We start from the raw sequence: 24,346 nt of genomic DNA on the forward strand, positions 1-24,346 counted from the left end.
TGGTGGACTACGGTGAGAGGGAATTGATAGCTTCTCCCAGCAGTGTTAAACGAAAAATCTACAAGCACAATTGGATTGACAATAGATAGTGTATGATTCAGTATAGGCTTTCCTATCATTTTCATTTGGATATAAAAGCATGTCATCGCTTGCCGCCTTGCTTGTGGAAACATCCCTCTAGGACTTCTAGATCTGCATTTTAAAGGTTTCAAATGAATTTCCATGCAACTAGAGAAGTAACGGGGTGGGGAAGAATGAACCGAGACGTGAACGCTTGTGTTGGTACTCTAAATTGGAAGCAGAAGCATTATGTCATTTGGTTATCGTTTGTATCCCCCTACACTATTTAAGAGTGGAAATGTTTACGAAATTAGTGTCATCTGAGGAATGTTTAGCTACTTATTTCTTCTGGTTTAGGATTTTAAATTGACATGAAATTTCATTGAGCATTGCTGTTTTAAATTTGTTAACATAGATACTAGTTTGAATGTAATATATGTTTGCAAACACTATTTGTTGTGTATAGGGAATGTGATTTTATCAGTTTTAGGAAATTCTAGTTTTGATATAATGTTGTGTTAATGAATTGGATAAGGTTTGTTTTTAACTATATGTGCAATAAAAAAAAATATGGCAATTCATTGAATGCACGCATGAAATGCAATTCATTGGGCCTCATTACATGGATGGCGGTAAGGGATTACCGGCACTGGTAAGGGCACTGGTGCCGGTAATCTCTTACCGCCCTACTACAAGGTCCCTTTGCTGGTCTCTACCTTAATGGCTGGTTTTACCAGCCGTTAAGGACGGGACCCGCAAAGGGACCTTGGAGGCAATTACGGTACCGCAATTTGCGGTACCATAATTGCCGCCTTCCCCATTCCCATTGAGCCCTATGGAGACTCAAATGGGAATGGGGAAGGGCCAATGGTGAATGGGGAATTACCGCCCCGCCAACCTTGGAATGGGGCGGTAAATCCGCCATTCACCATGGCGGGATCGGTAAATTACCGGCGACAACCATGGCGCTAATACCGCCATGGTTACCGCCTTCCGTGTAATGAGGCCCATTGAGTGCACAGGCATTTAACCTTTTGAGTGCCCCACACACATTATGGCAAAATGAGAACACTTTTTTAGGGAATACATAGAAGTTCTAAAGGGTGTTCAAAGGGTTAATAATGTCACGTGGGGCACAAACAATATTATGTTCTTTGGCACTATCCCCCTCAACCTTCGAAATAGTGCAGTAAGGTCAAGTTTTCAGATTAACTGTCCACTAAATGCAATCATTTGTAAACTTATCTCAAATATATTCATTCTGTGTATCCTGATAACCTGGCGTGAGTTTCCAGATTGCTGGTTCAAGCCCAGCCCACTGTTAAAGATACTTTTACGGTGCACACATAACATTTGTACGGCCTCATGTTGCAGACTTACTGGAGGTAATAGGAACATTCTCACCCACTGACCTCAGGGAGTTGAGCCACATTGAAGACTGCCTCAAAAGGTTAGATGGCTCGCTAAGGTCAATGCACAAGGGGGTCGGGCAGGCAGTGGTCCACACTATCGCACCTCAAGCTAGTAGTACAAACTATCACAATATCACAAGGCACTGCTCCAGTCGGTGGAGATTGTGTGGGGGAGTTCATTGTAAAATACGCATTTGTTTCTTGAAAACAAATTTTCTGGAAAGTCAGAGATTATGAGCTTGCTTTGAAAGTTTGATAATAATGGAAAATAGTGGAAGAAGGAGGGGATCATCACACATTGCACATACGCTGAAGGCAAAGGTTTTGTTTACACTGTTGTTCTTGGGGGAGGGGCTGAATTTGCCTTGTGCCAGGTTGGTGGCCTGAAGCAGCCATTGGCATCCTAGTGGATGGTATGCACAGGCTGATGGATGGCTGCAGTGTCTTTGCACTCATTTTGTTTTATCTTCCAGCTGAATCAGATGCCATTGACCCTACATGTCTCCTGTACTACCCGCAGTAGGTCGGCCTCAGGAGGAGCAACCAAAGGCAAGCTCCTCTCCACAGCTTCTCCATCGAATGCTTTTTCCCCATGAATACCTGCATTTACAAACCCATCACATCCTTTGTTTCTGCCTCTTATATGTACACCAACGACAGTAGAATTATGTTACGACTGGATGGTGATTCTGTGTTAGTGTGGCAAAATTGTCATGAGGCAGATGAAGAAGATATGGAGGGACATGTGAGGGACATGTGAAGAAAAAAAGAGATCCTAGCACTGGGGACAATGGATCTCTGGAATGAATTTCTGGCAAACCCCTCTCCTTCTTCAATAGCTAGGTGCTGTCCCTAGTCCCTAGTCTAGACGTTTCAGAAGCTAATTTGTTTTAGAGAGAGATAGCTATCAATAGTTCCAAAAGACAATTCTTTATCAAATACATGCTTGCTCCCTCCTATAGTTCTGTGGCGGGTGTTATCTGGCTGTTTGCAGATTTAAGGAACAATATTGCACTCGCTACTACTCACAGTATTACTTTACTTCCGCAACTCACTTATCTCAGCATCCTGGGATATCTCCAATGAAGCATTCAATTAATCCAAAATGCTTCTGCACATCGTGGCTCTGAAGTCAAGAACCATCAGTAGATCTTGCCTGCTATTGCTCACCTACAAATGTTTTCCAACAGCAACCAGCAACTATTTGAAGGTGCTGTGGCGGAAAGTTTGGAATTGAACATTTTGAGTACTCCCTTGCACATTACTGCATTATAAAAGCGAGGCGATCCTGCAAACTGCCATGTTTACGCTACAGTTTCTTGCTTGTGTGAGGTGAGGTGTTAGGCTTTCCTGCACATGACTTTGCATTGAAGGCTCTTCGTCCAAAGTATAACTATGCTCACCGTCACATCTCTCGTTTCTAATGTGTTTCCCTTTTGGCATATGTAAGCATGCTTTAGGCTCTCGCTTTCTTAGGAAAATCAGCATTAGCAGACAGAAGTCATCATACTGTAAACATTCTCGCTTGCCTCAGAGTGTGTGTGAATATTTGAGGAGTACATTCACCTTCACTAAATGTATCACGCTCTGCTGTCCTCCCTAATAGCACTGTCTAATATGAAAGAACACAGTTGGCATGAAAGGCTCGTACAGTGGGGCTTTTTTTCCTGCTAGCAACATTGTTTCAGTATAATTACTTGTCCTGTCTGGAGGGACCACCTCTTCCATTGAAATGCATGTGTTCCTTTCGGTATAAGAGAATGGTGCACAGAGGGATGGGGTTCTCACTTGCGCTGAAGTCTTGTACTGCTATTGGTTTGTTTTTGTCCTGTTTGCTTTTTACTAGTAAATTATTCACCAACCCACTGGAATTTTCAGCGGTCATTTTTCCACAACACTTTTGGTGCCTTAAACATCCAATTCCTGCTGATCTGCAGCCAGGTCCAAGGGGGGCCGGGCACACTTCCCGGTGAGCACCGGGGGCGCAGGAGAGATGATGTTGTCAGAGGGAAGAGCTGGCCGGGCACATGGAGACTCAAAGAAGGGTAGACAGAGCAGGTGTTGGAGAAAGAGAAGATGGAAAATTGTGGGTTGGTGAACACAGATTATTGTGTCAGTGTATTGTTATGTCTTCTGAAGTGTTGTTTGAAACGGAAGTCTAAAATCTGAAGACTGAAATCTGTTGTGATTATCCGAGGATACATGAGGGAAAGTAATGTAGAGAAGGAACCAAGTACCCCCACCTCAACCATCTTGCCCATATTGGCTATATGTTGGCCATAGTGGGAGACACATGCAGTACCAGTAAAAATACTGATACCAGGGGAATCCTGGAGGCAAGGTTCCCATTGAGAAAGCCATACTTGCATACCAGACAGTATGATGGCCATTTGAATGAAATCCCAGAAGAAGAAGGACCAATGAATGAAAAAGCAGATTGGTGACATCACACGAAGCCAGACTGACAGACATAGAAGAAATGCAGAGACAAGAGAAGTGAATCTAGTCTCTAAAGCATCAAGACAATATCAAGATAAGTGACACCTCGGGCTCGAGATGAGGAAACTTATGCTACAGAAACAATGAAGATATCAAGTCCTTTTACACGTGTACAGATCCAAAGAAACATTGAGTCTAACTATGTAGTGAATAGATTGCGGCATGCAACAACGTATACATATATAGGAATAAAATGAAGAATGGATGTTTCCACGACTTGTTATAGCATCGCTGGACCAAAGAAGGAAGGCCTTTTTTCCAGTGTGTCGCAGTTGAAAAACAACGAAATTACAGAAGTGCATCTCAGAAAGGCGAGGCTGTATGAGCCCCAAGAAGCCAAGGTCTTATCGGACTGGGATGAGCAGACATTAGTTACAATTGCGTGAAAGAATGAAACTCCTGTTCAGAAGGCATCGACGAAAACAAGGAAGACGTCAGAGGTCTCTTGAAAAATAGTATAATAAATGCACTAGAGCTCAAATTTGTGGTCTTCAGTCATGTGAATGGATGAAGTTGGACAAACATGACGAACCACACCTATCCAGAGAGGCAGAGCGTGCCTCTACTCCGCTGTATTCTCCAAGGAAAGGAACATTTCCAAGGCCAAGTTCAAAGCCGTAATTAACGTGCAGACCACTGAGGTGATGATGGATGATATGCTAATTGGTGGGAAGCTATGGTTATGACCAGTTCACCAGCACCTGGAAGTCCAGCCTGTGTGCTGCTAACGTGGGTGGAAAAGTACTGACAGATCTAAGAGTGCCAACCAATTGTAGGGGGCTGCATGAATAAGAGCCTTATAGTTTGTGTAACCAATAGGACATTGTGTATTTAGGGACGTTCATAGTGACCTGTATGAGGGGAGGGCTTAGTTGCTCCACCTGCCGTTAAAGAGCCTATCACTTTCTTAGACTAGTATGGAACATATACCTAGATGTTCCCTCTAAGCCTATCACATTTGCCACTAGCTTTTTGTAGTTTGTCAAGTAGGATGACGTTAGTAAGTGTGTAGGTTAACGTCATCAATGACAAGTTTTTACTATATGTATGATGTTTTTCTGAAGCAAATGGAGAGCAACAATGCTGTGAGAAGTCTGTTGATGTCTGTTGTACTCCCTGTTTTAGATAATTGATATTAAAACAGTTAACTTTTTGCGAAGTTCCTTAGTCATTTGATTATTGATGTTTGACTAACTTCTGCATCCCCATTCATCTCAAAGTATTGCTACCTCGTCTTAAAGGTCTAGGTCAGCTGTCCCAGTTTAGTACCCTGCCTATAGAACTGTTTGTCTGAATAAGAAAAATAAAAAGCGGTTGGCGACCGCAGATTACAGCAAAAAAAGTAAAAACAGCGCATCGATGCTCCCTCCTGAATTATGAGAACATGAGACTGCTGTGCCAGTCAGGGTAGTGGTGTATGGAATAGGGACTAAGGCGAATGTGTTCTGTATGAGTGTGAAGAAAATATTTTGGATGAGAGCCCAATGATTGTCCTGTCTTAACCAGTACCTTGTTACTTGAAACCCTAAATGTGCAACTCAGTTGCGCCCCAGCTTTCTATTTCACACTCTCCTCTATCCTAGTTCAGGAGCTGTAACAGGCTTTGTTTTTACCGTTTATGGGCCTAATTCATGGAACATTTAGCACGGAGCAAAGTGACTTTGCACTGCCAAAAACACATTCTACCAGGCATAATTCACAGAGTGGTGCAAAGTGTATTTTTGCAGAGCAAAGTCCCTTTGCACTGCAAAAGTACTCTTTGCACCATGCTAAATGGGCCGAATTCACAAAAAAACACAAAGTAGCACAGACTTTTTTGTGAATTAGGCCCATTAAGCACGGAGCAAAGAGTACATTTGCAGTGCAACATCGCTTTGCTCCGCTCTGTGAATTAGGCCCGGTTCAAAGTGTATTTTTGCTGTGCAAAGTCACTATGAACCACGCTAAACGTTCTGTGAATTAGGCCCAGAGTCTCTGTGAAGCTAAAAACTGCAATGCATTGTGGGTAGCATAATGGGCAATATAGACTGTGCATCAGCAGTCATCTGAAATCTGACCAACACTTGCGAGTGTAACTGAAATGTTTGTACTCTGGGAGGAACGCAAGCTAGGTGGTAATACCAGAGCCTCTGATTAGACGTGGCAGAGCATCTACACTTGAGAAAAGTCTATACATTGAATCGATTTTTATCCCATTTTCACAGGACATGCACTCTAAAATCTACCATGTTAACCCAATATTTAAAAGAAATTCTCTGCAGAAAACTCCCTGAATGTCCCCAGTTGATATGTGCTCTCTTGCTACACGTGGCCGATCATGTTCATTAATTGGAAACATTGATGTCCATCTATTAACAAGTATATCATCTGGCAATGGACACCATTTCAACAATCCACAAATGATCATACTGACCCCTGGTCAGCTCGATAAACATTGTACCGGTAACTTTTACTTTGTAAAAAGCATGCAAATACGCTCAGAAAACAATAGGAGCCATGACTTTGCTTCCTCCATGTAGCTCTATGAATATCTTTCTGCAAGTCCTACCAGCCAGCTGTAGAGAAATGTTAAGGTAGAAAGGGTATCTTTTGAAATGCATGAATGACTGTATACCAAGGAGGGTTGGTAACAGATATTTGTTTTAGAGTGAAAACGTATTTGTACTAGCCGAAAACAAACACATATGGAGTGGAAATGCATTTTTGCTACCTAAGAATAATTTCACTCCCAACTTTAACTAAAAAGAGTAAAATACTCCGACTTCAAAATATTATCTGGAGTCCTGGCTTTGATGAATGCAATGCAAGTCTTTAACCTACAATAAATAGTTAAATTGTGTCATGTTGCTATCTTTGTTATAATTCTGCCTTTTATACTACTTTGTTTACAAGACCAATTGTGTGTGTTTGTAAATCTCTGACAAAATCGCTGTAGATTTAGCGCACGTTTGTCCAACCCCAAGCCTAGAAGGCCGGCTCCATGCCTGGTTTTCAGGATACCCCTCATTAATATTCATGATATAAATTGGAATACCATGATTCTAAATGTATGCAAAATGTGGCCTGATGAATATAATGAGGGATATCCTGAAAACGCAGGATTCTGGCCCTTGCGCCCTGGAGTTTGACAACCCTGATTCAGCGCAAAGATTCACTAGCTATACTTTTGAAATATTTAGCCCCATATCTGCTAGACTTTACCCCGTCCACAGAGTAGATAGGAGTGTTTGCACCAATATTTCTATTGGACATATGGACGACACCTATACACAGGTGTTTCCAATCAACACAAGACAAGGGGTGCGGGGGGGGACATGGGAATCAAAAAGGTAGAGCAATAAAGACGGTTATAATGGCCTTGTGCCAATCGTACCGTGCAAGTTCATGAAAAGGTGGTAAGTGCAGGGGGAGAGGGGAGAGTGAGAAGTGCAGGAGTGGGGTAACCCCTAATGGTGGGGGCGGGCAATTGCTGGGCAGTCCAAGGCAGCAAATGCTAGGGGAAAGCGGGTGAAGGGAGGATGTGTGTGCTGGACAGGGAGGACCAAGTTGGGCTAGTCCTGTGAAGGGAGCCCGAAGGAAAGTGCTGGCAAAGGATGCTGGGGAGAATATGGTTAATATTCAATAGGTGTTGCTACATTGAGTCAAAGAATCCATTCATTGTTCTTTTAATGGGATACGACTGAGGAATTACTACACCCTCTGCCAAGCTGGTATAAAAATATAGGTCTTACTGTTTTTTAGATTCTCTCGGATTTCATCATGGTCACAGGGATGAGTGAAATCAAAGATGCTGTGTCCGGTTAATTCAACCTGGTTAAAAAAAGAGAACAAAAGTCATAAAACAATAAAGACTGGGAAACCACATGGTTACTACTGTGAGAAATACAGGAGCCTAAAATCAGAAGTAAATGATTTAACAACGTTTATTCTTACAGGGCTGTTTTTACAACTTGCTGCACCTTATGATGCTGCTGTGGGCAATAATCCATGGACATTGTTTAAAGCTTTGAAAACCTGTAGAGGCAATTTGCACACCAGGGTAAGACGATTAACCCATGCATAGCCTGCAAGGATCACTGATCTATCGCATGTGGGCTGGTTCATTGCATCAATTCTCTGTCCACTCTTTACAGAATACGTTGAATCACGGCCTGAAGCGTGATGACACACAGTCACCCGGCAGCCCGTGTAGTAACAGTCAATAAACGTGTGGTGGCATTCTACTGTGGTACTGTACTCCATAAAACATTTACAACACATTCAGCTTTCCCTTAAAGCGTCATGTGCCATATCCGTGTCTTCTAGATAATCCCCGTCAGTAGCAAAAGATCATGTTGAGCCTTTCAATGAGTCTCTCTTGTGGAGTGAAAAAATATGACAATTGTCAAATCAGACATTTCCCTTTAGTGAACTCTAGGGAAACCCTCTACCTGGAACACAGACCTCACCAAAACTATCGGAGTTGGCAAAAAACATTGTATCACATTAATTAATGTCTTTCGAGATACGTATTGGACATTTTTTCTTGACTTAATTGGTTGTGCAAGAGGGAGTTGTGGAGGCTGGAGTGTGGTGAATGGTGTGATGTACTGAAGCTTTTGCAACAGTCCATATCGGCAGCCTACCCTCATAGCTCTATACATCAGAGCCTCAGATATCAATTGGCTGCCTTGCAAGGGAGATGGAGGTGTTACCTAGCTTCACCAACCATGGCATTCCTTAGCTTCTCGAACCGAGCCTCAACCTGTTTCCTAGTTGTGTCAAACTGGCGATAGTTGATTGGTAAATGAAACATAGTTCTGCCCAATCAGGCTTCACAAACTACCTGAAACGGGGATTAGAACTAAAACGTGATTTCATAAGCAATCAGAACAATCACGGAGCGTTATTGAGATTTGAAGCAGTGTATCTAGAAGTAAAAGTCTGATAGAAGAGATAATACAAAAAGAGCTTGCACATAGAGTGCAGTTATGATCCCACACCCAACTTATTAGAAATGTAGACGATCTCACTAGGACTACTCTTTTTCTTATGTGGCGTAGACATTTTGAAAAAGTATTGTGCACGGTGCTACAATGCTCAAATGTGAATTTTGGTTGTATGACCTTATGGCTGAAGCGGACTCTGTGCCCCTAGTTAAACTGATCAGCAACAATGACAGGGCTTCACAATCTGCTGAATAACAATCCAGCCAGCTTTTAAAAATGACTGGAAATATTGGCAGACCATCTAAACTCACATTCTTTATCTGTTACTTCTTCTCAATATTAATTGTGGAGAGCCTGAAAACCTTATCAGATTTTGTTGTTTGTTGGGTCGACAAGTCCAGCCCTACCAGCAACATGAGCCGCTATGCAGAAAACTAACAGCTGCCAGGTTTCAGCTTTAAAAGTAAATGGGTAAGAGGATCAGACTTGAAGCTCACCAGCCTTGCTCTCAACAGTCACACTTACAATGGTGTGGTGTGTTGAATGAGGTGTAAATACAAAGTGCACAGATAATTGCATATTACCTGAGTGAGACCCATATACTTATGGATGTTCTCGGACAGAAAGATCATGTCACCATCCTGAGTTATCACTGCAATGAAGCCTTCCAATGCTTTCAGGTAGAGGTTGTCAACTTGTTTGTCGTCTTCAATCTCAGGCTTCCTGTCTGGGCAGACTGAAAAAACAAATGAAAAACCAATAAGCTTCTTAGCATTTTCTACCAACAAATAACAATTTATTATCTATCAAGCACTGGAAAACATTGACACCACGGACGGTCTTCTCTTTTTCAATGAGGAATAATGTTTATTCATTGGGCAATTTCCATGTTTAAATGAAGATATCAATTTGCATGAAAGATGAGAACCTTCTTCATCTATTTGGTCAAATGGCCTTCATCCAGGATGAAACCACCTTTTTCTGTGCAGCAACCAGAGACAGGGTCATTAAGTGCTTTGCTTAGTTTTTGTGGGAATGTAATACAATCTAAAGCATAAGACATTTGAAAGTCAACATATTTTCATGCTTAGATGTTTGAGAGCAAAACATTTCCATGGTAAAGAATAAGCACATTTTTAGATACAGAAGACAAGTGAATTTCTTTGGACTTCTGCTCTTTGAGGCCAAAATGGAAGAGAAAGAAGCAGTTGGATTGGAAAAAGCTCAAATCTAGTCACATGGAGCAGAGGTAGGCACTCCAGGAAATGTTAAATAAACAAAAAATGATCACAAGATTACTTCCGAGGCTCAACAATTGGAAGTTATATTTTTTAAACATTTTAAAATGTATTGAAGTATGTCTTCATGGCTTATACTTTTCAGAAGCTTGGATATTTTTCATGACTTAATAATTCCCCAATTGGGCTTCACTGAAGGCAAAAGATCTAATTTGTGCACCAATAAATTGCAGCTGCTGCAATTCACAAATGAAATAGAAAGGCCTGCACTCCAGATACTACACCACATTGGCATCGGTCTAGTCAAGAATTCAGAAACGGGTAGAGCCAGAAAAGATAAAGAGAACAATGTTCCTCTACATGGACTCTACTACCCACATGACTGCTTCCAACTTGCAGAGAAGCACTGCAGGCATAAGACATACAGGCGGATGAAAACCCCAGGAAGTCATGTGACCCAAAAGTGAACATTCTTTAAAGGCTACAGTATTAATGTGGTTATTTCATTGCATAACTAGACCACATCTCTACCTTATATTTTATTGATAGATAGGTGCTATTTTCTTTTTCACCCTATTGTCTCACGGTTATGAAGGGAGGGATGGTTTGTAATGCTGACGGAGGTTAACTGTGATTCAAATACATCAGATTACAAGAATTTATAATGAGCATCAGAACCTCTAAGGAGCATCACAACCTCTAATTGATGCTAATCTTACAGCTTTGTGCCTGCCATCAGAAACCACTTACATCCAATAATCATGCTCAGGGAGTTTAAATGCAGCATAACTATTTTGTATTCACATGAATATGAGTAAATGATCTCCTGGGATCCTTGTGCAGACGTATGGGGAGCCATATGTTTTCTCAGTAGGAAGAAGGTGACCGCTTCCACAGTTGCACCATGAAAAGTGGAGAAAAGACAGCAGTCCCTTTATGTAAGACACCCTTAGCATGATGGGTGGTAGCAACTTTGATCATCAAGTTCTGATGGCTTTCTACCACTGTAATATACACATAAGGGCACTATCGATACTAGTACAATGCCAACCTCAACCACCTCTTTTGGACTGCAGAACCAGCAAAGATGTTTAAGTACAACCACTTGCAACATTATCTATGGGATGGCGTGAATGAATGAGTGAGTGAGTGAGTGAGTGAGTGAGTGAGTGAGTGAGTGAGTGAGTGAGATGATTTACAAATCACGCCCTGCTTAACTGAATCATCTCTTGACACCAATCACCACATCAGGGAGGAGAACAACTGAAGAACGAACAGGAAAAATAGAATTTAACCAGAAACCACGTGCTTCTCAAGAAGGGACATACAATGGAGAAAAGTGGTCTCTAGCCTAATCAACTATGGAAGAGTCTTTCACTGCATTGGGTCCTAGTAGGAAAGTGGAAGGTCACCACGAAAAACACAGGATGTTTTAGAAACTTTAAGAGGGCTTCTAGTGGCAGTCCTTAACTATCAAGGGGGGGCAAGACTGTGAATAAGAGAGCCAAGATAAGCTGGAGCCGGACCATAGCAGCATTTGTGGATAAGACAGCGTCTTGAACAGAGCTCTATTTTTTACACAAAGTCAGTGCAGGAATTTGTCTGCCATCTGAAATGTGGTGTTGTTTACCGAGGCACAGACCCAGTGCAATTGGGTTACCTGATGAATCAGGAAGACCATTGAGACAGGAATTGAAATAGTCTAGATGGGAGTTAATCATTGCTCTCACTACTACTGCACAATCGTCTACAGGGAGGAAGAAAATAATATGTTTAAGAGGCGTCATCTGAAAGACATGGCTCTTAACTTGAAGAATATGAGGGAAAAGGGATATGTGAGAATCCATAAGAACACCAGTATTCCCGATAGGCCACACCAGGAGATGGACACACCAGTAAGGATGCTTAATAATTGAATAGCGGGGACAACATATCTGGTGATCGGCGGTACAGGGGATCTCCTTCAGCTGAAGCCAGTTTCTTCTCATCCAAGACCGAATATCAACAATACAAGAAAAAAGCTGGCCAAGCTGAGACGAAGAATTCTCCAGTTTCAAAATAATGTCGACATTGTCTACATAGAACTGGTATCTGATCCTATGGTTTTTAATGATCTAAAAAGGGTCTGAATGAACAGCGTGAAGAGCAGGCGCGAGATGGGAGAGCCTTGTGGAACTCTGTAAGAAATGCTGGCCATTGCAGAATAGCATGATCTCAGAACCACCTAAGAGATCATACAGTTAGAAAAGATAATAGCCTTCAATGTATCCCTTGGTAAAATATGGAGATATTAAGTTAATCATTATTATATGATCCAACCGATCGAATGGTGCTGAGAGGTCTAATAGGCCGATCGTGGAGCACTGCCCTAGGTTAGCGGTTTCCAGGGCTGCAACCGAGACTGACAAGGGGGCAGATTTCACCCAGTGCTCTTGATGACATGCAAATTGATGAATAGCTAAAAGATTGTTAACCAGCAGAAACTGTTGGTGTTGTGTCAGTCTTTGGTAGCCAGGACAGTAATGCTACACATCTATCCATACAACATTAAAGGATATATTCTGAATGCTACAGTGCTTGTGATAAACAAACACAAAAACACACACATACACACACACACACACACACACACGCACACTTTTCATGCTGTTAAAGGTCTAGTGCAAGCTCATAAAACGTTTAAAATAATTGTAATGCACTGAACCAATATCCACTATTTGTTACACACACAGAGTCGATACAGGATTTTGTATCATTGAGGAACTGAATAGTTCAAATGTAAGCAGTGCTACAGTTTCATGTTTTTGCAAACGTAGTGGATTTGGTTTGCTGTGCAAAATGAGAATCAGAGACAAGCCACAAAGTGTCTCTGTCAAGTATATACAAATGTTCAACTGAGAAATCGATATTCCTTTTCTTTGGGTAGGGCGAGGTAAATGTTAAGTATTTAACTGTTTACTAGCTATAGCTGGGCTTTCATATGCTGCTCTAACACACTTCCTCCTCCTCTACCTCTTTCTCTTTCTATGTCTGTCTCACTCCATTTGTCTCTTTCAATATGGGTTGGAGTTGTGTAGTCAGGTACGCATTGGCTTCTGCCATAAGTGTTGTCATAGGTGATATAATCAGTGATGTAATTTGTGAAGTCATGAGTGTTCTTAGGGGCTGCACAATGGGGGCCTCAAAGTAAAGGTGGCATAGGTTCCAAAATTCTTCAGGTGTTGGGGGGTTTGTTGCATTGAATCAGCACCTTAATGCCACTTCAACTAAAGTTTTGTCAATGAATGTCAAGAGGTTTGTTATGCTATAACTCCTGATGGGATGGAAATTCATCTATGCCACCCCTCTAGGTGCTTTAAGGTAAGGGGGATTCCATACGAGGTGGTGTAGTGAATAAGGGCATAGATAGTGTGTGCTCACAAACTCAGCACGGCCATTGTAGAACAGAAATAATTGATGTATAGACATATAGCGCCTAGATCGCAAATGCCATTTTGTAGTTATGGCAGGCACACAGTTGCATGACAGCGTGGTAGAACATTTAGCTCAGTAGAAAAGATGGAATAGGCCCAGAAAAGTAAAACAAGGCAAGCCTGCAGGGGCGGTTCTCAAGGAAGCTTCCTGTTCTCCCTCCACTGTTGCCATTACACAGTGGCCCTCATTACGACCCTGGCGGAAATGGAAAAACGATGGCGGAAATGCAATACCGCCATCGAATACCGCCCGTTGCGATTATGACCCGTCACCGTAAAGTACGATGCCATTAGCGACACCGTAGTGAACGCCAACGCTAACTGCACCAAGTACGCGCACGCGCACACTGCGAAACCGTAATTACCACCATGGCGCAACGGTACGGGAATTCTGACCCTAGCGGACATGTACCTAACGCCATCAAGCATGGCGGAAAGTACCATTCCTCCATGGTGAGAAGTACGGCATTGCAAACCAACCGTAAAAGGCCCTACTGAGTGCCTGTACACCACTCCCTGGCCACATTGCACAACTCGTCGTAGGTGCAATGAAGTCACACAATGCAACCAGTGAAATGTACAAGTCACCCATGCATGCCAACGAACAAATGAATGTAGGGGCTCCAAGTGCCTTGTGAGTGGCCATCCATATTAGCCATGGCACCATTGCCGTACTGATGCAGCACAGGCATGTGAAGCTCCAAGTACAGCAACATGAACTGAAAACTGAGACAAACAAAAACAGGCCCCCCATCGCTTGACACCAGTGCAAGGCAACATACAAAGCAGTATCCTGAGTGAGACTGCACCAGCCCTGTACTCCTGCCAGTAAACAAACCAACCAGCAGCATAAGCATGTACCACACAAGTTGGCAGAGTGACTGAGCAGCCAGGCACATCTCAAGAGGGGCCAATGGGAGCAGCAGGGCACAGATGGCACGAATACATAAGCTATTCCAATGGACATGGCCTCAGTCTCCCTCCAAGAAACGCACGCAAACACAGGCACCTGTGACCAGCCATAATCTGAAAATCACATCATTCCACCAATCCACCTGGCTGACCGGCATCTGTTACACAAAAGCCATTCCCCCTCCCATGAGCATGACATCATCAAAACAGACATAATTGCAGCCCCTATCCCTGACCTTACTGGCCTTCGTAGGCAAATGCGCCCAGTACAGTACCACGCAACTATACTCAGAAGGCCGAACCCAAAGCAGATCTCCTCACAATACATCGCTCCACAAATAGGAATATGCTACATTACTTGCAAAGAATAACGCTACACGGTCAATATCACAATCAAAATTTAATGCACAACAAAATCACCCGGCCCATACAGCTATTAGGTCATGAACTCCAAATCATATCTCATAATTGTGGGCTGCATCCGCAATAAATGACCAGCTTCTTCTTGTGTGACGCCCTGTTCCTCCATGGTACACAGGGGCTACATTCACGTTCAAAAAGGCAACATGGAAGCGCCTAGAACCGCAGGGCCGTCCCATTAGGTAGGCACTAGTCCAGCTGAAAGCTCGAAATGTTGCTCCGAGCCACTAGTACTGCGTAAGGGCATGTGGGCCATTGGCGATCGTCCCATAAGATCGTAATGGTGCTCCACTGATTAACACGAAGCAGCAGGTGTCGGGAGTAAAAGCCATCTGCAGGAGTGGCATACAGATGGCAGCGGAAAAAGGGGAGGAGATACCTGTCACCCAAATGAAACGAAAAAGAATAGTATGGGCATCTGAACTCCATTTGAATTACTCACTTCAAAGATCACACTAAATCCACAGCCATATGCATGCTAGCCCACTCAAAAGGATTATTCGCACCCAAAAATCACTTGCGAATCATAACTATATAAATCGAGGTGAAAACACTATTACAAACGAGTGTTTGTGTGCATGCGTCTGTTAAAACAGAATCCATTAGATGGGATTAGTAACGTGCATAGACACAAGTGTTTGAAGGCGCGTCGAGACAGGGAGGGTTCAACAAGGGCAGATAGACGATGGTCCCACTATGGCAGCCCTGCATCACATAGCGCAGAGGAAGTTGATAGATTCCAAAAAGCCATGTACATGGCAGACTCTCTATTAAATCATCTGTCCATGCATCCATACATCATTCCCTCATCCCGGTATAAAAACGCCTGATTATTTACTCACATCACATTTGAAATTTCCATTGAATCTGTGCTTAATGCAGTCTGCAAAATCCACTGTGCTCCAGGCCGGAATTCTAGTGTTGTGAAGTAACATGTATTTGGGAACGTCCTGCCTTATCCTCCACTACGCTATTGCGCATCCCATACTATTCATATCAATCATTGCATTCTCGGCATGGCCCCTGTCCCAAGGACATTAAACAATAGAACTTTCTATCTGCAGTCAGACCTGTGGGCGTCTCCTCGCCGCTAGCTGGAAACCGAAAGCGCTGTCCTTCGAAGTCCTCATTTGCAACATCACGTCGAAAAGGCATCTGTGACCGCTTGAAATCACAAATCCATCCATTTAGTGCGGCAGTGTGTGAAAATGGCAACTGGCTACACTCACAAATGGGACGCCCCGCCCGTCGGTGAACCGCGGTACAGCGCTGCATGAGGGTCCACCGTTAATCGAGTACTACATTCCACTGACCCTTCACAAGTTTGTTCCCGACTGCAAAGATAGTATGTGAAACAATGGGAGCATAGCAGAATTAACATATGAAGCAATATCTCACTGCCATCGGGATGAAATACATGATTGCAATAGCAAGATGCCATGCGTCGATTTGCAGCGTTGTGTGCGGGACGTGCTCGCCCAAAGGGGATTGCAGCTTGCACAGGTGGAATGAATCACCACAGGTGGAGGCTATACAGCTTGGAAACACATAAATTGCACACCCAACCCCCTCCCACAACCACACCCACTCCAAAATGCTACCGGCAGGACTTGCGATGTTGGCCCTGGGGGACCTGATAGCACTGCAAGTACTCCAACTTCAAGAAGAAGACGAACACCAACTACTACAACAACCGGCCGCACAGAGGAGACGCAGGAGGAGGAGGAGGGCAAGGCAGGGCCAGCAAGGCCCACCAGCACAGCCACTACCACCACGCAGGCAGCCCGCAATCCCACGCCTCCGAGCACATCCGTTCAACCTCACTGATGAGCAGATCCACACCCTCTACCGTTTGGACCGGGACACCATAACCGCCATTGTGGACATGACACACGCTGACCTTGTCAGCATGATTGATAGCCCAACCGCCATCCCACCCCTACTGAAGGTGGTGTCTGTACTCCACTTCCTGGCCACAGGCACCTACCAGCACACAGTCGGACAGTTGCATGGCATTTCACAGCCACTGTTGTCACGGACACTATTGCAAGTGCTTGATGCCCTCCTGAAGCACGCAGACGACTACATCTCTCTACCACGCTCGGAGCAGGAAATAACGAACACAAAAGTGGGATTCCATGCACTTGCCGGCATACCGAGTTGCATTGGTGCCATCGACTGCACCCATGTGGAATTGGTTGTCCCACATGCCATGGAGGCCCAGTACCGCAACCGAAAACAATATCATTCTCTTAATGTACAAATGGTGTGTGACTCAAACAGGATCATTACACATTGTTGTGCCCGATTTCCTGGATCAACCCATGATTCCATGGTCTTACGGAACTCTACAATACCACGCTACATGGAGCGACATGCAGGGAACAGATCCTGGCTACTCGGTGAGTCTCATTTCATGCATGATAATGTGGGGTATGTGATGCGGCAATGACCTGGCAGGAAGGGGGGGGGGGTGCTTACGTAGCAATGTCATTCCTCAAACATCCTTTATTGTCCACATACAGGTGATGCCGGGTATCCACTGAAGAGATGGCTCCTTACACCACTCCGGAACCCACAGGACCAGCATGAGGAGGACTACAACCATGCCCACTCACGTACCCGTGTAGTCATAGAACAGGCATTCGGCCTACTGAAGGGTCGTTTCCGCTGCCTCAGCAGGTCTGGCGGGGCACTCCTGTACCGCCATGAGAAGGTTGCTAAGATGGTCATGGCATGTGTCATGCTACACAACATGTGCATACGTAGAAATGTGCCCATGCCCCCTGACGCAGAACTGCAAGCACCAGAATATGGTCATGATGTGGGTGGGGATGTGGCAGAACCTCAAGGAGTCCGCGAGGCACAGGAGGGCCGTGAAATTCGTCAGATTATCATAGATTCATGCTTATAGCACTCACGCCTGGTGGTTGATACATGGACACGGGAGTTGTGGCACTGTGTGTGTCTGGAACATGCACAATATGGACTGTACGCCTATGATGGCCTCGTACACAAAGATCAATGTCCACACATCTCATTGGATGATTGTGAAATGTTTATAGCATATGTGAAATTGTGTTACACACCCCATCGACCCGCCACCCAAGTAAGCCCAACACACCCCCTCCACCCTCCTACCTCCCCCCCGAACACCAGTGTCCAAAGATGCTCATTGTCAGTGGGCAGACGCTATTGCAAGCCCCCTCTCCGGGTATCAGGGGCACCCCTGCCTGTGGAGCACAGGTTCCTCCCAGATCTACGTTGGGGGCCGCCCTGGACGGAACTTGCAACGGATGATGTCTCTGCCTGCTCACGTCCATGCATGTCCCTAAGGGTTTGTGAGAGCTCAGTGAGCACACGGCGCACAGCGGCAAGTTCAGCACATACGTCTTTGGACGTCGCATGCAGTTCCCCCCTCAGGCTCTCGGTGCTTCTCTCCATTTGTACTCTCAGGCTCTCGGTGCATCTCTCCATTTGTACTCTCAGGCTCTCGGTGCTTCTCTCCATTTCTGCCCTTAGTGTCTCTGTACATGTTTCTATGGCTGCCTTGGTACCCCCACATTCATCAGCATGGTCCTTGAGGAGCGTGGCCAGTTGCTGCTGTTGCACGATCACCTGGTCGAGGGACTGTTGCCTCTGCTGGGTCATGGCCATTTGCGGTGGTGTCACAGAGGGGCTGATCACCTCATGTTGCCTTGACACAGGGCTTGTGGGGGATGGCCAGTCGTCGTCTTGTGAGTGCCCCTGCGTGGTATCCTCATGTTGTACGGGATGAAACAAACAGGGGGATTGGGACAGGTCATGGATGGATCGTACATCGACATCACCGTTTTCTGTGTCGGAGCATGCTGCCATTAATGCAGTGTCACCTATGGTGCTGCTGCCACCAGAAGCAGTGCCTTCTGTGGCATCCATTGGGGGGGGCCTGTGGTGGTGGTGGTGTTGTGGCCATGCTGGCTGCTGGGGTACCTGTTGAAGTCCCCTCCTGTGTGCTGCCACTTGATTTGTGCTGCTGCCGTGTCTTGATGCGTGCAGCTGAGGTGGAGGGTCTTTGGCCGTTGGTCTTGGCCCTCTTTGCAGGTGTGCTGGTAGGGGTGTCCTGGAGCTTGTCGTTTGAATCGGACCCTGTGGTGGAGTAAAGGAGGGCGAGCGTTATTAATGGGTCTGTGGAAATTGGAATGGCAATGTATCACATGCATTGGGGTGGTACCTGAGGGTGATATGGGTCAGGGCCTTGGAGGTGGTTTCATTTTTGTGTGGATTGAGGGTGCAGTTGTATTGCAGCCTGCAGTTAGGGGGTGCCTGCTGCACGTGTAGAGGGTGTTTTTAGGATTTTTAATTATTTATTTATTTAATTTGACTTTTAATGTCCGCTATCAGGCCAATGTAAGTGGACGTTCTCCTGGACATGTGTTTCTGTTGCACTATGTGGACACATGGTACTTCACATGATTGGACATTGTGGTTTTAGCATAGTTTTATTTGGCCCACCTACCTGATTCTTCGGATGTCTGCACTCCTTTCTCCATCCCTCCGACTCCCTCTATGGTCTCCATTCCAATGGTGGAGGCACAGATTTCTTCCCAGGGGGTCAACTTGATGGGTGATTCCGATCCTCCCCCGGTAGCTGTGGCAATGTTACGGTTGGCGGATAGTATGCTCCGTACGCGTATCCGCAAGTCGTCCCATCGCTTTCTGCATTGCTGTGGGTTGCGGGGTGCGGTCCCCACCGCACTTACCCGCTGTGCCACCAGGGCCCATATGGCCTTCTTGTTCGCAAGTGCCGTCCTGGTCATTTGCGTCGAGAAGACGACGGCAGCATTCTCCTGGAGGGTCTCTGTGAGCACCGTGAGTTCCTCACGTGAGAAGTGGACCTGCCGCTTGTGGTCGCACGCTTTTTTCGCTACTTTTCCCATTGTTTTGGTTTCACTAGGGTGGATGACGGGTTGGGATGTCTCTCAGGGTAGTATTTTTTATGGTTGTGTGAATATTCTGATTTTATAGGTGTACGGCGTGCTGTTTCCCGTTCCGGGACCATGTTTTTGCTTCCGTTTCCGTATATTTACGGTCACCGTATTTTCCGATTGGCGCTCATTACGGTGACCGCTATGTCCGGTGGCGGAATTGCACCTAGGTCACCGTACGACGGCGGTGAGGGGCGTTTTGGGGACATTTCCGCCATCGCGGACTTTGCACTTCCGCCAAGGCGTACTGCTCGTGCCCGATGGGTCAGAATTAGCCGCACTTTACTCTGTCGTGCCATGGCGGAAACGCTATTTACGCTATGGCGGTCAGGTCAGTTGCTTTCCGCCAGGGTCGTAATGAGGGCCAGTATCATTCGGAGGAATATGTCCGGCCAGACCGTGAGACAACACCAGGCTCTTCTCAGTGCCCACTCATCATAGTTAAGCTACCAGCAGGCCTCTAACCCCCACCCAGCCACTCAGTGCCATAGCCCACACTGCTGACCTGATCCCCATCCCCCTGCCTTCTAAGATCGTGAACAACCCCAGTACCAACCATATACCACTGACTATAAAAGATGTAAGCATGCATGACTGTTTCACCTGTCTGCACAACTAAATCCTTTGTACTGTGAGGTACAGGCAGGGATACATTATAGTAAAAAAACAAGGGTGGATAACCTTGGGTGCAAAAGGTGCGGTATCAGTAAAGCCCAGAATGTGTGAGTCAGTTGGACTGTATTTCTTCCTCCCTTCCCGCTGGAACCAGCCCCAAGCCGCCCAGGTGCATGCCAAAGGGCCTCATTACACAGATTGCGGTAAGGGATTACTGGCAAAGGTAAGGGCACCGGTGCCGGTAATCCCTTACCGCCCTACTACGAGGTCCCTTTGCTGGTCCCTACCTTAACGGCTGGTTTTACCAGCCGTTAAGGACGGGACCCGCAAAGGGACCTTGGAGGCAATTACGGTACTGCAATTTGCGGTACTGTAATTGCCGCCTTCCCCATTCCCATTGAGCCCTATGGGGAGTCAATGGGAATGGGGGAGGGCCAATGGTGAATGGGGAATTACGGCCCCGCCAACCTTGGAATGGGGCGGTAATTTTGCCATTCACCATGGCAGGATTGGTAAATTACCGGCGGCAACCATGGCGCTAATAGCGCCATGGTTACCGCCTTCTGTGTAATGAGGCCCAAAGTGATGTAGTAGTAGGCTTAGCATGTTAGATTAGTTTGTACAATGTAACTTCTGAGAGACCTGACCTTCACTCCTCGGCAAGATGAGCCCAGCTGACCCACGTGGAGCTGTCAGACAACAGAGAAATCAACCAATTGCAGCCTGGCATCCCCCAAGGAGCAGGATCATGGTTACTGTCTTACAAATCGACTGTGTGGGTGTAAACCTTATATGTGATGTAATTGATGATGCTGTGGCCTCTCAAAAAGGGCCGACATTCATTCTGAAGGCAGAACGTTCTCTAGCAGCAGAGTCCTTTGCTGATATTTGTATTCTGTACAATTAAATCTTGTTATCCTTGCAAGCTATCTCCCAGAGGGTTGTATTCATTCTGGAGTGTGCGTAAACAGGGGCGTCCCTTCACTCCCACCACCTACAATTCTGCCTTTTTATCTGATAACATAACTGATGTCATATCATTTGTTACCAACACCTGTTCTTCAGCTATGCAACATCAGGTTTATCAAGTATTGAATCTTTTTTTTATGTCCACTAGATAATAATGGATTTCTAATGGTGTACTGGGATGAGGATGAGGGATGTGGGGTAATGATAGTGATTACTATTGTTCTACTATGATGAGAAAGAGTGAGGACACACAGGGGGACTGTCATGAGGAAGAGTGAGGTGTGGGTAGAGGGGGACTGTGACGAGGCAGAGTGACATGGAGTTAGTGGGGGACAGTGATGACGAAGAGTGAGGTGGGTTAGTGAGGGACTGTGACGAGGAAGAGTGAGGTGGGGTAGTGGGGGACTGTGAAGAGGAAGAGTGAGGTGGGTTAGTGAGGGACTGTGACGAGGAAGAGTGAGGTGGGGTAGTGGGGGACTGTGAAGAGGAAGAGTGAGGTGAGGTAGTGGGGGACTGTAATGAGTAAGACTGATGTGGCGAAAGTGGGAAACTGTGATGAAGAAGAGTGAGGTGGGAGTAGAGAGGCACTGTCATGAGGAAGGGTGACAGGGTAGTAGGTGACTGTGACAAGGGAGAGAGATGTGGGGTTAGTGGGGGATTGATGAGGAAATAGGAGTTGGGGGTCTGTGATGAGGAAGAGTGAGGTGGGGTTGATAGTAGTTGGGGTTGACAGGGCACTGTGTGGTAGAAGAGGGAGGTCTGGACAGTGAGGGACTGTGATAAGGAAGAGTGAGGTGGAGGAGTGGCAGATAGTGATGAGGAATAGTAAGGTGGGACTAGTGAAGGACTGTGATGAGGAAGAGTGAGGTGGGGTACTATGACACAGAAGAGTGAGGTGAGGGTATTTGGGGACTGTGATGAGGAAGACTGAGGTGGGCTAGTGGGGGTATGTGATGAGGAAAATTGAGCTGGGCAGTTGGGGACGGTGACAAGGAAGAGTGAGGTGTCGGTAGTAGGGGACAGTGATGAGTATGTGGGGGTAAATCTAAGACTACTATTGGATACGAGTAAGAGGGATGTGGGGGAAAGATTAAATTACCATTTGGTACTGGGGTGAGAAAGCAGTATGTGGGGGCAATGACATGCACTGGGTACTGGGATGTATAAGAGGAAGGTCACCGCAAATAAAGTATTACTCCTTAGGCACTGGGATGTGGAAGAGGCATGCAGAGGTAACGGTACGGATTATGATGGGGGTACTGTGACAAGGAAAAGTGAGGTGGGGTAGTGTGGGACTGTGATGAGGAAGAGTGTGGTGGGGTGATGGGGCCTGTGATGAGGAAGAGTGAGGTGGGGTAGTGGAGGACTGTGGTAGAAAAAAGGGAGTTGTGAGTAGTGAGGGAATGTGATGAGGAAGAGTGAGGTGAGGTTAGTGGGGGACTGTGACAAGGAAGAGTGAGATGGTGTTAGTGGGGCACTGTGATGAGGAAGAGTGTGGTGGGGATGCAAGCCGGTAATGAGGAAGAGTGAAGTGAGCGTAGTGGGAGACTGTGACAAGGAAGAGTGAGGTGGGGTAGTGGGTAATGTTGCAGAAAGAGGGATATGAGAATAAAAGGTAAGATTACCATTGGGTACTGGGATGAGGAAGAGGGATGTCGGGGTAAAGGTAAGACTACTATTGAGTAATGGGACAAGGCAGAGGGAGGTGTGGTAATGTAGAGATCTTCCCTGCTGACAAGAGAAAATCGAGATCTTCACTGTTAAGTCACGTGACAAGCTTGTCCAATCACATTAAAATGTTATAGTAAATATGCATTGGCTTCACTCTATCTTATGTTACACACTTTTATTTCAATGTAATAAACAAATAAAAGCAGCTGAAGCAAATGTAACACCCCCAACACTAATAGCCCCTTAATGCCCCTCTCCCTCACATTTTAAGTGAATTTAGGAAGCAAACCTTGTAATATCTTTTTTATATAAAAAACACAGATTGCTAGTCATCCAAGTTGCTTCCTAAATTAACTTGAAATACTGCTCTTCCGCATAACCAGCAATCCCAGTAATTGCCAGAGGTGGATACACTGTAGTTCTGAAGTATTTACTCTTCTTTTGCCACTTGAGATTCAGGTCTAGATATCGGCAAAACTCTTGCAAAAATAAAAGCCTAAAACCGTCACCAATACACTGCCCATATGCTTCATAACCTCAAAACTGCCCACACATGCCCCTTATATCATATCAGGGCAGTTCCCAAAAACAAATTGGGGTCCTCAATCTCCAAATAAGTAATGGATTATTTTCAGAAATGAAAAGTCTTGGCACCTGCAATGCATCATGGGAGATATAACTAACATTGTGGGTGCAGGGCTCCCTGCTCTACACCAAATAAAATAAAAATATACTGGGCAGATGTATTCCAAACCAACAAAAGGTTTTGCTTTGAGCACTTTATACCCAACGTGTTTCTTATTTGGTGCAAAACCATTCAGTTGTTTGGGCTGTGCGTTTCAGCAAATATTTGCATTTTCCCGCGAAAGCTAAAAACAGTTTACCAGTTTATACCTTTTGAACTGTTAATATAGATTTGCACGAAATGGTCTAGTTTTGAGGGGGCAGGGCCACAAATTATGTTTGGAAAATGTCATGCAGAGCTGTGCTATGGCTGTTCACCTTTCCTTTAGGATGATAGGTTTCACCTTAACTATAGGATGTCTAACGTTGCCCTGTAATATACAATATATCGTGAATAACAAATTAAACACATGAGTAGAATAGTGTGAAAAGTATGTACGAAAGCATAATAGCCATGTTAGACGTTAGGTCACAAAATTGGGAGAGAGGGGAATTTGA

The 24,346-nt window shown here is 45.2% G+C and overlaps 1 protein-coding gene across 1 annotated transcript in view; it reads right to left on the reverse strand.

Annotated features, from left to right (window-relative positions):
* Positions 1-24,346, reverse strand: part of EPAS1 (endothelial PAS domain protein 1) — a 434,103-nt gene that overhangs the window by 136,021 nt on the left and 273,736 nt on the right. Inside the window, exons 3-4 of the mRNA XM_069608443.1 lie at positions 9,484-9,635; positions 7,703-7,781 (exon numbers count right to left, since the gene is read on the reverse strand). Coding sequence (XP_069464544.1) covers positions 7,703-7,781; positions 9,484-9,635 — 231 coding nt within the window. The remainder of the gene's footprint in view (positions 1-7,702; positions 7,782-9,483; positions 9,636-24,346) is intronic.

The sequence above is a fragment of the Ambystoma mexicanum genome, chromosome 4q (assembly GCF_040938575.1).
Source record: "Ambystoma mexicanum isolate Mex_15411 chromosome 4q, UKY_AmexF1_1, whole genome shotgun sequence".
In the NCBI taxonomy this organism is placed as follows: Eukaryota; Metazoa; Chordata; class Amphibia; order Caudata; family Ambystomatidae; genus Ambystoma; species Ambystoma mexicanum.